This window comes from Nannobrachium achirus (assembly GCF_963921795.1).
Source record: "Nannobrachium achirus genome assembly, chromosome: 10".
Taxonomy (NCBI): Eukaryota; Metazoa; Chordata; class Actinopteri; order Myctophiformes; family Myctophidae; genus Nannobrachium; species Nannobrachium achirus.
The window spans coordinates 47,027,949-47,041,416 of NC_137819.1; the positions used below are offsets into that span (position 1 = coordinate 47,027,949).

General features: G+C 43.9%; 1 protein-coding gene across 3 annotated transcripts in view; it reads left to right on the forward strand.

Moving 5' to 3' along the window:
• Positions 1–12,403, forward strand: part of tbc1d5 (TBC1 domain family, member 5) — a 33,395-nt gene extending 20,992 nt beyond the window's left edge. Inside the window, exons 16-23 of one of the 3 annotated variants that reach the window (XM_080735674.1) lie at positions 472–557; positions 1,231–1,523; positions 2,886–2,948; positions 5,377–5,576; positions 6,184–6,283; positions 9,222–9,301; positions 10,449–10,733; positions 11,217–12,403. In XM_080735674.1, coding sequence (XP_080591800.1) covers positions 472–557; positions 1,231–1,523; positions 2,886–2,948; positions 5,377–5,576; positions 6,184–6,283; positions 9,222–9,301; positions 10,449–10,733; positions 11,217–11,525 — 1,416 coding nt within the window. In that variant the 3' untranslated portion in view covers positions 11,526–12,403. Of the gene's footprint in view, positions 1–471; positions 558–1,230; positions 1,524–2,885; positions 2,949–5,376; positions 5,577–6,183; positions 6,284–9,221; positions 9,302–10,448; positions 10,758–11,216 lie in introns of all 3 variants that reach the window. The other 2 variants (XM_080735676.1, XM_080735675.1) reach the window with 2 other exon arrangements.
• The last annotated feature ends 1,065 nt before the right edge of the window (positions 12,404–13,468 follow it).

A 13,468-nucleotide genomic window follows, 5' to 3' on the forward strand; every position in this document is an offset into this window, starting at 1 on the left:
CTGCTATTTTTGGCTAAAGTTCTCAGGATATGGACACTAGGGTTCAAGTGCATGCATATAAAAAAGGAGAAAAAAAGTTTCTATCACACAAAGATTTGGAGGACCCTCTGTAGTAACTCTGAGGACCCCCTAGGGGTCCCGGACCCCCTGTTGAAGACCCCTGATCTATGGCATGGCACAGAGGGAAGGGTGATGGAATGTGGCAGAAACACACACTCAGGTTGCCACCTCGTAGGCCCCGGCTCATGGATACTGTAGATACCCAGTCGGAAATACAAATGAACGCTTGTTTGTTTACATGGTTGTCAGCTCAGGCATACATAAATGGCCACCCCACCACCCCCTCCTTGTCTGCCGTGCATCAGATGTGACTATCAATTTGGATGATGCTTGTGTTTTCCCACAATAATCCTGTAAAAATGTTTAGCAGTGCAGTTCAAGTGATTTATTATTCTTTCCTGTTCTATCTAGAACAATCCTCGGCCCGTCAACTACCAGTTCCAACAGAATCTGGACTACTACAAGACCAGAGGGGCTGACCTGGTGAACAAGACCCGGTAATAGTCCTACATAGCTCTAACCCACTTTAATTTAAAATCTTTTGAAAACGGCAGACCTACGAACTCACAACGCGCTGAGTTGCGTTGTCAGCTTGCAGATTGGCTATTTTCAAAATAATATACCGGTACTGTAGAAACGTTTTTGTGGTTAACCATCTTATCTCCATCTCACAAAGAGATAAAATCTGGAAAAGTACTGTTGTCGAGAGTGTCTAACTGGGAAGTACAGTGCCACATGTTGTCCAGCCTACCAGAACATCCTGTGGGCCTTTACTTCCTGTGCTTATAGTTAGACACTTTCTGCAGTAGTTCTTGTCCTGTCTACACAGCTCTCAATATCTTCGTTGTCGGGTGAAAACCTCGTATCTCCCCAGTTTCAAATTTGTATGTTCTTTCGCAAAGTAAAGCCCTGCCTCATCATACAAGGCCGTCGCACAAAAGTAGTGAAAACAGCAGATCTGCAAGCACACGACGCCTCGCGGTGCGAGGCGTTGTGTGCTTGTATATTGGCTGTTTTCACTTGTTAAATGATAAATGCAAAACGAATTGTTTTGGACATAACGATATGCGCTCTTTCTCTCAATCTCCCTCTATTTCTCCGTCATGTTGTCTCTTCTTATCTCGATCTTTTTCTTACATTTACCTTCTCTGTCTCTCACCTTCCCTCCAGTGCTAGTGCCAAAACAGCTCCTCTGAACATCAACAAGGTGTCAAGCAGCCTGCTGAACTTCGGCAGGAAGCTCATAGCCCCGGCCATCGCGGGCGGCTCCGGCGGCGTCTCGCCAATCAACAGCGAGGCGCCCCACGGCTCCTCCACCCCGGGGCCCGTCACCGCCGTCCCGCCTCCGCGCCCGCTGTCCGAAGCCCCGTCGACCAACGCCCCTCTGCAGACACAGAGTCACCCCCAGTCACCGCACTACCGCCTGCTCAAATCTGAGAGTATGCCCGTTCACCTCAGTAAAGGTAGGCAGGGTGATGCAGCAACACTGATGCAGCAACACTCAAACAGGTGTTTAATGAGTAGAGTTTGATGAGCCATACCAATTATTTGCCATTTTTGCGCAGTACTACTTTTGAACAGTTAAGTTGTTCAATTAATTTTTTAATAAAATTAAATAAAAAATGTGTATGAATGAAGTATTCTATTTTTCACTTTTTACATTTTTTTGTTTTTGTTTTTTGGGCTTTTTATGCCTTTATTTGATAGGATAGTAGACTGACAGGAAACGGGGAGAGAGATGGGGAATGACATGTGGCAAAGGTCGTCCGGATCAGGAATCGAACCGGCGACGCCAGCAGGCATCATAGCCTAGTATGTGGTATGCGCCTTGACCACTAGGCCAGCGGGCGCCCCTTTAATTTATTTTTTTTACAAAATATCAGTCAATACATCTATCGTTTGGGGCTCTCCGAAATCGGCATCGGACCAAAACCTCTGTCATCAGTCGGGCTCTACTCCTGAGAGCATTGTAAACACTGACTGATAGTCTGATACTGATGCAGTTAGTTTAACCACTTGGACCCTAGCGTCCCTGTTCTGGCCATGTCATAGGCAGCTTTAAGTGGTCCATTTCACTCTCCTTTGTTATAATACACATACATGCATTCTTATTTGATTATACTTTACCTACTAATTGACTGTAGCTACAGTAACTATTGACCAATTCCCTCAGTGCTGGGACTGTACTTAACTAACTGGTGAATTAACTGCACGTAGATATTTAATAACCTTTTTTCTGTCTGGATGTAGGCAAATTTGGCTTTTTTATATGTATGTATGTGTATGTATTGTATGTATGTATGTGTGAGTGCATGTGTGTAGGGTTGGGATCATTTAAGGATTTTAACGATTCCGGTTCCTTAACAAATCTTAGTTCCCTTTAACGATTCCTATATTTTAATCATTTCATTACTTGATTCACCTCATTAGAAATATTGATATGTCATTTTAGAGGTACTAAAAAGTCCTTAAATTGTCACTTTAGAAATGTGCCAATACCCCTCTAATCTATACACTTAAACTTTATGTTGGTTTGTTTGTTTGTGGGAACCACTGGTATAGCAGAATTGAAGTCCACATACCAATGACAGTGTGAGGGGAAAATATCCAAATGTGATGGAACCCATTCCAGTTCTTCAATGTCGGATACAGCTCCTCCGGATCCCAACCCTGTATGTGTGTGTGCGTGCGCGCGCGTGTGTGTGTGTGTGTGTGTCTGTGTGTGTGTGTGTGTGTGTGTGTGTGTGTGTGTGTGCGCGTGTGTGTGTGCGCGTGCATCCGTGTGTGTGTGTGCGTGGCCTCAGCCTGATTCTCCTGTCTGTTAGATGTAGTTTCAGAAGGATTGGCTCAGGTCTCTCTCCCAGTCCAGACTTACACTGACACACAAGGTAACTGCTGCCATGGCAACCACTTGTGTGTGTGTGTGCTGTGTGTGATCGTTGGCATGCCTAACTGATAAGTGTGTGTGTTTTAATTCACTGTTTCTCAACGTACGGTCCGGGGCCGTTTTTTTCTTCAGATTAATCGATTAACAACTTAAACCCTATTTCATACTTTGTACCACAACGGTGTCCTGCAAAGTTTTTACTAATTTGACAGTTTTTGAATGTTTAGCTCATGACATGCCCAAAATAGGGATTGACTATTAATTGATTATTTCATTTTTATTCATTATTAGCACATTTTTTATGATTGATTAAATCAATTCGTTTAACTATTGCACCCTTCAATGCTAGACAATATAAAACATCTTTTTGTCTATAATGAGTTTTTTCACCACTAGGGGGAAGTATTATAGACTCCATATATTGCATGTTATACTGACATTTGGCCAGCAGATGGCAGGCCAAATACATACATAAAACTGCCAAGATGAGATGAGGAAAGACTTCATTAATGCTCAACTTGAACAAAGCCAGGTGTTTTGTTTATTACTGTTTCTTTTCAGTTGGCAAACTGTTATCGGTCCTAAATCTACCAGCTTCTACATTCCTATACTCTGATACACTTTTTAAAAATAATGTTTATTCAGACATTTTTATTCAGAAAGTAACATGACAGTGTTATCTACCCGTCTGTCTTTCTGTATCTACAGTATACACACATATGACTTATGACATATGACTGATAAGTAAAAGGAAAAACCAGAATAATTGAGAAGCAGAATGCATCTTCTTCCATACAAGTGGACTGCATGACACAATTAATAAATGAACACCCTGTCATGCTCTTTGGCTCTGTGTATGAAAATGTTGAGCAGTCCCTGTTGACCTCCATTTTGGATCAAGATGGCAAAAGGAAAAAGTCCTCTGACAAAGGGTTTGTTATAGGCTGGCACAAATGGAAGGAGCCCAAAATAAGTAGCCCTTTCCCACTTGAAAGCCTCGCCATATCCACCCTCACAGACTCAGTGCTCTCATATCTCATCTATCTATAAATTGCGAGAAGTCTCTGTGTGTCTGTAATCCGCGTATCTCGAGAACCGTTCGTCCCACCGGCTTCAGATTTGGCACGCGCGTTCCCCGCCACGGCACGGAGTGCAGTGCCGGGTCTCGACCCGACCCGACGCGTGGTTTTCCCGAACCGGCGCGAAACGTTCGGAATCTCCTTATGCGGGGTTGATTGTTGACATCAGGCTGTTCCGGAGGAAATCGGCGAAAGCTCTGACTCATTGTGACATCACTTCATAAAAGGCTCTGACATCACGTACGCCACATGAGTCAACAAAAAATCTCTGTGAGTGTGTGTGTATGTATGTATGTAATCCGCGTATCTCGAGAACCGTTCGTCCCACGGGCACGCGCGTTCTCCATATATGGGCATAAAATGAATGCCCCCATATATGGGCATAAAATGGATTGCAGACAGACAGATACAGATATCTCCATATATGGACATAAATGGACAGAGGCAAACAGATGGTCAAAGATCTCCATATATGGGCATAAAATGGACGCAGACAGACAGATACAGATATCTCCATATATGGGCATAAATGGACACAGGCAAACAGATGTTCAAAACGGGTCCTATGACAACAGGTATAATGAGGTTTGCATTAAAGGGGGAACCGGCACTGTGTCTGCAACACAGTTGGAGGCACAGACAGATACTCCATATATGGGCAAAAAATGGACGCAGATAGACAGATATCTCCATATCTGGGCATAAAATGGACCCAGAACTATAACTGCAGTGATCTCCATATATGGACATAAAATGGACGCCGACAGACAGACAGACAGACAGATACAGATATCTCCATATATGGGCATAAATGGACACAGGCAGACAGATGGTCAAAACGGGTCCTAAAGGGCGGGGCATTCATTCCCTATTTACATTGTTCCGAGTTGGCCAGGTCGCCGACTAGACGCCAGCTTCTAGTCATTAAAATACAACATTAGGAAATATTGTGTGCTCCAGTACAGTCACAGTTAGAATAGTGTTCCTTGTCTCCACTAGAGTTACTGACTAAATCTATGCCAAGGCCTGTTGAAACTGTTCTGGCGGCCTTAAGACCCTTTATGTTGGTTTTTCCTTTAATTTGTCAACTCATCTAGACAGTGTATTGCTGCATTGTACCTTTCCTAAACGGAGACTGATAGTAATGTTGTATTTGCATAGAGAGAAAAGATCAGTACAGTAGTTATGTTTGCCTGAGACAGTATGTCATCTCACTCCATCTGTACATCGGTCTTCCTCCGTCTCAGTTCATCTCTTTTTTTTTCTTCTTCAATGTCTCTCTCTCTCTCTCTTTCGCTCTCTCTTTCACTCCATCTCCCACTCTCTCTCCTTCCTTGCTCTCTCCTCCAGGCCAAACTTCCAGGACACTAAGCTCCTCCCCCAGCACAGAGAGCATGTGCCACGCCCCGGCCTCCCCGCCCCTCCCTCTGTCCAGGGGAAGTGACGTCAGCAGCACGTCGTCTCCGCCTCTTTCTGCCACCAAGAAGGAGTCCTTCTTCGCCATCAGCCGCTCGCGCTCCCACAGCAAGTCCATGGGCAAGAAAGAGAGCGTGAGTTGGTGTGCTTGTCCTCTGTGGTGGTGTTCTTGTCTGTCTTTGACCTGTCTCGCTACCGTGGTCTCTGTCCCTGTCCTGTGTCACTGTAATTGTATATGACACACTCGCAAGCATGTAGATCGGCTATTTTTAGCCAAGAGATGGTTAAAGTACAGTTGCAACTCAGGTCCATTGTGTGGTTAATTCCTCATCTTTTTTATTTTATTATTATTATTTTTTTAAATATTTGTTTTTGGGCTTTCATGCCTTTATTGATAGGACAGTAGACTGACGGGAAATGGGGGGAGAGATGGGGAGTGACACGCGGCAAAGGTTGTCCGGATCGGGAATCGAACCGGCGACGCCGCTAGGCCTATGTGGCAATGCCTAAGTGGTATGCGCCTGGACCAGTAGGGCAGGGGGCGGCCCCTCATCTATTTCTTCTTGTCTCCCTGTTTGCCCTTTATTTTCCTTCCCTCCTCTCATCGACCACCACCCCTCCCCCATTCCACTCTGACTCTCCGTGTGTGTGTGTGTGTGTGTGTGTGTGTGTGTGTGTGTGTGTGTGTGTGTGTGTGTGTGTGTGTGTGTGTGTGTGTGTGTGTGTGTGTGTGCTCATCAGGATGAGGACCTGGAGGCCCAGGTGTCCTTCCTGCAGGGTCAGATCAACGACCTGGAGGCCATGAGTAAATACTGTGCCAAGATGATGAACACACATATCTGTGAGTCGCCTGCTGACTGTAGACCTCTGCACACGCTCACATGACAGCGCACGCAACTGCAACCCTCAGATTTGAATTGATCAGGGTTCCCACTAGGGGTGCAACGGTTCACGGTATAAAACCGAACCGTACGGTACGCCCTGCATGGTTCAATACGCCTTTATGAACCGCGGACTTTCGGTTTTGCAATTAATTAATTTCTTACAGCTGGACAGCCACTGTGCATCGTGCACAAGACAATCTCCACTAAACCCCGCTCCGCGAGTAAACACGCACTAATGTCCAATCACCGTAGCCCTCCTACTCTGTAACAAGAGCGACATTCACACTCGCAGCAGAGCAGAGCAGTTGAGTCCTCACAGAGATGGAAAAACAAAACAAAGTCAGTCTTGGTAGTCGCTAAACTGTGCAGTGCGGAGCGCACGCACTGTAGGCTAGTTGTTGTAACATGGAGAACAAGTCCAGGAGAAATCTGCTTGTTGTTGTTAGTCCCATACATCATTACAGACTGTTTTTAGACTGGCCATAGCAGGCAGCGTTAGCAAGCAACAAAGCCAAACGTAGCGTAGCCCCCAGCCAGTGTCAGACACAGGCTTGTCTCAGTGGCTGCATAGTGGAGGGACAACGCATGGTGTGCTGCCATGTCTGATTATTATAAGCCACGTTGAGCTTGTTTTTATGTAAAGTTGCTTGTATGCTAAATAATGGTGGATGCGGTGGTGAGCTTGTAGATCGGCTCGGCCACTTTCAAATAGCCGACGTATATAGGTTTAAAGACCTCACGTGGCCTATATTCACTTATTTAAGCCTTGTTTTCATAGACCTGGTTGCTTATTCCTCTCGCAAAATCTGGCAACACAGTGAACACACTCAGTCACACCCGTCTATTTTGGTTATAGTAATGACTGAAAACTTACAGAGGCTATTTGCTCAAGCTTGAAGCCTACTATAGTATCTCTTGTTGTGTGCAAAACAATTTGTTCATAACTAAAGCACCTTGTAACTGAAGACGATGGCCAATAGGCCTATTGATGATAATGATAATAGAAAAGAAAATCTTTTTTCCCCCTTTTTATTTTTATTTTATATTGTTATTTTTTTTAACCCACGTTAAGGCTAAGAGGCACTGTTATAATTCAATTTGCTTAGAAGCAAAATAAAAAGAGATTTTTGGAAAGTCAAACTTCTTGTTTTTTTTTTATGGAAAACACGTACCGAACCGTACCGAAACCGTGACCCCAAAACCGAGGTACGAACCGAACCGTGGACTACACGAACCGTGGCACCCCTAGTTCCCACGGTCATGAAATTCCTGGAAATATTTTGAAATTAGAAAAATATTTTTCCAGTACTGGAAAAGTTTTGGAATTTATCAAGGGTCCTGGAAGGTCCTGGAAAAAATAGCTATGCATTGTCTTTGGTTATTGATTTTGTTAATACCTCTGAAATGACAAATTTAACATGGGCCAAATTGTCAAATATATAGAGGCATAAATTGTGAAAATAGCCGATCTACATGCTCACAACGCCTCGCAACGCAAGGCGTTGTGAGCATGTAGATCTGCTATTTTCACAATAGAACCGTGTTATACAAAATTCCTCAACTCTTGGTGCTCCCTAGTTAAAACATGATTATTTCGAGGGTCACGGCCTGAAAAGGTTGAGAACCACTGGCATTCAATACCTGTCTTTGGGCATTGCGCATAGGAGTAAGCAACCTGTTATTGAGCTGAATTATTGTTATATAGTCCTGGAAATTGGGTTAAATATTCTGGAAATGTTTTGGAAATTAATTGGTAAAAATGTGTGGGAACCCTGATTGATACAGTGGACTATATTAGAAGAAGAAAGAATTAGTATGAATGTCTGTCTGTTTGCATCAGTGCAATCTGGCAAGCCGTCGTCAAAGAAAGGCGGACGCCCACACGGTCTGTCTCTCTTCCTTTGAAGCGTGGCGACTCTGAGGCTGTCTGGAGAGATTAGCATCAGTGTGACCTGTAGCTGTATGTCTGTCTCACATCAGTGTGACCTGTAGCTGTATGTATCTGTCTCACATCAGTGTGACCTGTAGCTGTATGTATCTGTCTCACATCAGTGTGACCTGTAGCTGTATGTATCTGTCTCACAGGTAGATTAGCATCAGTGTGACCTGTAGCTGTATGTCTGTATCTCTCTGTCTCACATAGTGTGACCTGTAGCTGTATCTCTCTGTCTCACATCAGTGTGACCTGTAGCTGTATGTATCTGTCTCACATCAGTGTGACCTGTAGCTGTATGTATCTGTCTCACAGGTAGATTAGCATCAGTGTGACCTGTAGCTGTATGTCTGTATCTCTCTGTCTCACATAGTGTGACCTGTAGCTGTATCTCTCTGTCTCACATCAGTGTGACCTGTAGCTGTATGTATCTGTCTCACAGGTAGATTAGCATCAGTGTGACCTGTAGCTGTATGTCTGTATCTCTCTGTCTCACATAGTGTGACCTGTAGCTGTATGTCTCTGTCTCACATAGTGTGACCTGTAGCTGTATCTCTCTGTCTCACATAGTGTGACCTGTAGCTGTATGTCTCTGTCTCACATAGTGTGACCTGTAGCTGTATGTCTCTGTCTCACATAGTGTGACCTGTAGCTGTATGTCTCTGTCTCACATAGTGTGACCTGTAGCTGTATGTCTCTGTCTCACATAGTGTGACCTGTAGCTGTATCTCTCTGTCTCACATAGTGTGACCTGTAGCTGTATGTCTCTGTCTCACATAGTGTGACCTGTAGCTGTATCTCTCTGTCTCACATAGTGTGACCTGTAGCTGTATCTCTCTGTCTCACATAGTGTGACCTGTAGCTGTATGTCTGTATCTCTCTGTCTCACATAGTGTGACCTGTAGCTGTATCTCTCTGTCTCACATCAGTGTGACCTGTAGCTGTATGTCTCTGTCTCACAGGTAAGATCCAGGAAGTTATTCTACAAGAAAACCTGGAGAAAGAGGACGAGGTTCTGGTGTCGCTGGCAGGTCTTAAACAGGTGTGTGTGTGTGTGTGTGTGTGTGTGTGTTACTATACCTTTGAGGACCAATATTGAATATAGGTATTTTTAAAGCAAACATTTGTAACTCAAATTCTGCTTCCTGGGGGTCCCTGGAACTAAACATTTTGAGATGGGGGTCCGTGGCCAAATATATGTATATTTTGGGGGTCCTTGACATGAAAAAGTCTGAGAACCACTGACATAGAAACATAGTGTAGTTTTTTTCTAAAAACCTTGGAAGGATTTAGAAGACACTTACAGAAGTAGTCTACTTGCCAGCCCATAGAGCCCCATTGTGAACCCGGACATATTGGTTACACCAAAGTTTTATGTTAGAAATGTTGAGTACTAAGGGTCCCCAGCATGTAGAAACTGCCGGATGCTAACTTGCATATGTTGGGCAATTTGCATAATTAGCTTTAATTAGCATAATCACCTATATGGATAATATGTCAAAAACTGATTGGCCGATTTGAACAATATTGGAGTGGTTTTGGGGGTCATTGAGGATGCTGAATCCATTTCTGACATTTTCTAAATTCATAATGGCCGTTTTAAACCGGAAATGGCCATATACCAACTTAAATTGGGATGATTTTGATACTTTTTTGAAATTTTGATTATGAATTAAATTATAAATGTGGTTATTTATATGCTTATACATATTCTGCATTTCAAAAGCCAAACATAGACAATCCACACACTAATTATTAGAACAATGACTGCCACAATAGCCTACCAAAAATAGTCACTTCATCATTTGGAAAATCAACAAAAATGTATCAAAATCCTCCCACTTTAAGTTGGTATATGGCCAAATTGGCCATTTCCAGGTTTAAAACGGCCATTTTGACTTCGGCCAATCAGTTTTTGACATATTATCCATTATTATAGGTGATTATGCTAATTAAAGCTAATTATGCAAGTTATGAAAATTGCCCAACATATGCAAGTTAGCATCCGGCAGTTTCTACATGCTGGGGACCCTTACTCAACATTTCTAACATAAAACCTTGGTGTACTCAATATGCCAGGGTTCACATTCTGTCAAGTGGACTAAAGCGGGTCAAAATATTTGTATAGGCCTAATAATTTGTATAGGCCTAAATGGGTTAACCTAAACGACATGGCTCGTCCCGCCCAGATCAAGGACATCCTGAAGGGCTCGCTGCGCTTCAACCAGAGCCAGCTGGAGGCGGAGGAGAACGAGGAGATCACCATCGCAGACGACCACTACACCTCCACGGCCGCCGCCATGCAGCAGCAGCAGCAGCAGCAGCTGCAGCAGCAGCAGCAGCAGCAGCAGCAGCAGCAGCAGGCCAGCAGCCAGCCGCAGCCCGCCACAGCCCACCACAGCCCGCATCAGGGCCGCCACGCGGACCAGGACGGCATCAGCGGAAGCGCCGACGAGAAGGAAGAGGACGAACAGGTGCAGACAACACAACAGTAGCAGGTTAATTAATAAGGCTAGCGGCGCTGGCTAAGAAGCATTGCCGGTGGACAGTGACTGTGTACATTTCACTTTGGTACTGTTACTTAAATGTTTTTTTTTAGGGTTTTCTTTTTTGCAGTCTCATGACCTTCGCTCTGCTACAATTCTAGGAAGGGATCATTGGGAGTGGGACCCAAATGTAAAAAAAAAGAAGAAAAAAAAAGCATCACATTTTCAGCTTCTAGATGGGCTATTCACATTTTTTTAGAGATTCTTCGTCTTACTATGAAATAAGAACAACAAAGTATGAAGAGCAAAATGGCGGCCATATGAATATGGTCAATGGCTCAATCTGGCCACAATATCACGACATCTGGGGTTGTCAGTTGGATTTAAGACCAGTGTTGCAGAAATATATCTTCAAATAACAAAGAAGTGTCTCCCTAAGACCCATTGTTCTGTTCTGTTTTGTCTCTCTAGGTGGCGTCATCCCTGGGTTCAGAGGGCAAGAACTGGGACGACTACATCCTGGTGTCCCAGGACGGAGACCTGCAGGCCGAGGGAGGGGCAGGAGGAAGAGGAGCAGACGGGGGTGGGCCGGGCTCAGAGCGCACCCCTCCCATCCGCCACAGGGGGCGCAGCCTGGTGCGGATGGAGCCGGAGGGCTCCGCGGGGCCCTTCCACGACCCACTGATGGCCGCCGGAACCTCGGGCTCCTCCAGCCCGGACGAGGGCTCCACCCACAGCAAAGACTCTGACTTCACCATCGTCAACCCCAACGACCTGTGAACTGGACCCCAGCTCTCTGATCCCATGGCTAATTACTGTACACCCCCCCGCCTCTCTTTCTCTCTCTCTCTCTCTTTTCTTCCTCCTCAACACCTAATCATACGTTGAGGATGTAAAACGGGGGAACCTGACCTGAGATCAGCGAGGGGCTGAATGTGAATATGAAATGTTGCACATGTGAACTGAGACACTGAGACAGTCAGTTTAGTCACCTATACCTTATAATCTCTTTAATTGGCCATGTCTGACACTTTAAATCCTGTATAACCCCATGCTGTGTATGCTGTCCTCTCCCTATGCCTGTCCTCCTGTCCTTGGACTATGTGGCACCCTCTGCTTTACAGAGGGCGCCATTGGAGACAACGCATTATTGCTCTCCAAGAGTTTGGACTTTCTATTGCATTTATCAATTGATCAGGGGCTTCCTGAGCTCAATGTACTCATGTGTAATAACCATGCTTCTCCTGACGGGGGAGCTCTTGCCATACCTCTCTGTGTTTAATGTGTCTGTGTGTCCTCTCCAGGATGCATGCATTACCTCCATCTTCTGTCTGATATTCAAACTAAAGCCTAATTTATTCTTTTTTTTTTTTGCGATTCTCTGTCTCTTGCCCATAAATATTTTAAGCGGAAAAAACACAGCACATTTTAAAAGTAGGTTCAGAATGTTGTCCATTGCCGCTGTCTTAATACTGTGTTGGTGGTCTAGGGCGAGTTCCTCCTAAATCCTCTGAAAAACCAGTGCCTCAAACCATGCTGTCCTCTCAACCAAGATGAAACCTAAATCTAAACCCTTTGTCTGTCTGTTTAGTTTTTTAAGAGAATATTTTAACCCATAGATTTCCTGCGCAAGAATGATTAAATTATGTATTAAGGTCGTCTTGTTTTTGTTTTTCTTTCTTTTTTATTTGACAAAATTGATTCCATGGTAACGTTTTTATGTGGTGGTAGCTGAGGGTTTACTTCCTTCTGTTTTTGTTTCTCATGTCATTCAGTTCCTGCTTCCTGTGGTAGCTCTGTCTAAAGCAGTGCTCACAAAGAATGTCTCTCTAGTCAACCATCCAATGTAAGTAACAATAGACAAATAAAAAGAACATTGGATCTTCATCCTATGGAATAGTCACTGTCTGTTTGGGGATGATTGTGTGTGTGTGGGGGGGGGGGGGGGGAGGTGTGATAGAATAGGTTAATTAGATTTGGTAGGTTAAAGTTAGGACAGTGACTAATGCCTAAGATTTGTGTTAGCAAAAAAAGCATTCAATGGAAGTATATATGTGTTAGGGAATAAACATAACATGGGGTTTAAGTGGAACACGAAAGAAAGTGGTTTTGAGTTTTGTGTACTGTCAAACTTCTACCCCTACTCGGAGAGCAAAACAGAAGTAGACATTTCCAGTGGCATCAGTGTGGAAAATGACTTAGAAGAATGGTTAGAGTTAGAGACATTTTCTTTATTTCCCATTTGGCTGATAATGAAATATAATTCTTTGATGAACTAAAATCTGACAACCCTAGGTTACAACACAAATACCGGTACACTGAAATGGAATGTGTTCTTTCAGGATAAATAAGTTACGTAAAATACTTTCATATTCTGCAGGGAAAGGATAGAATCACATATTAAAATATACAGATTTAGTTTTTGCACACAATGTAAGCATTGCTCCAAGTATTTTCCTAAGGCAAAGGTAAGGAATTCTGAATTTGATCGTGGTCTTGATTAAAACTGATTTCCAGCCGGGGATTTGTTCAGAAAGACAGAAAAATACGGAACGTATCGGACTCTGCAGTCATCTACGTCTCTCTACGTTTAGCCAACACTGTTACCCAGGAAAAGAATCCGTAGCTTAACCAACATGCTGGATTAAACCATTCATGTGGCAACAGTGTGTGCAAGTACAGTACAATATCGTCACTGTCGGGCAGAAACCTTGTATCTCCCA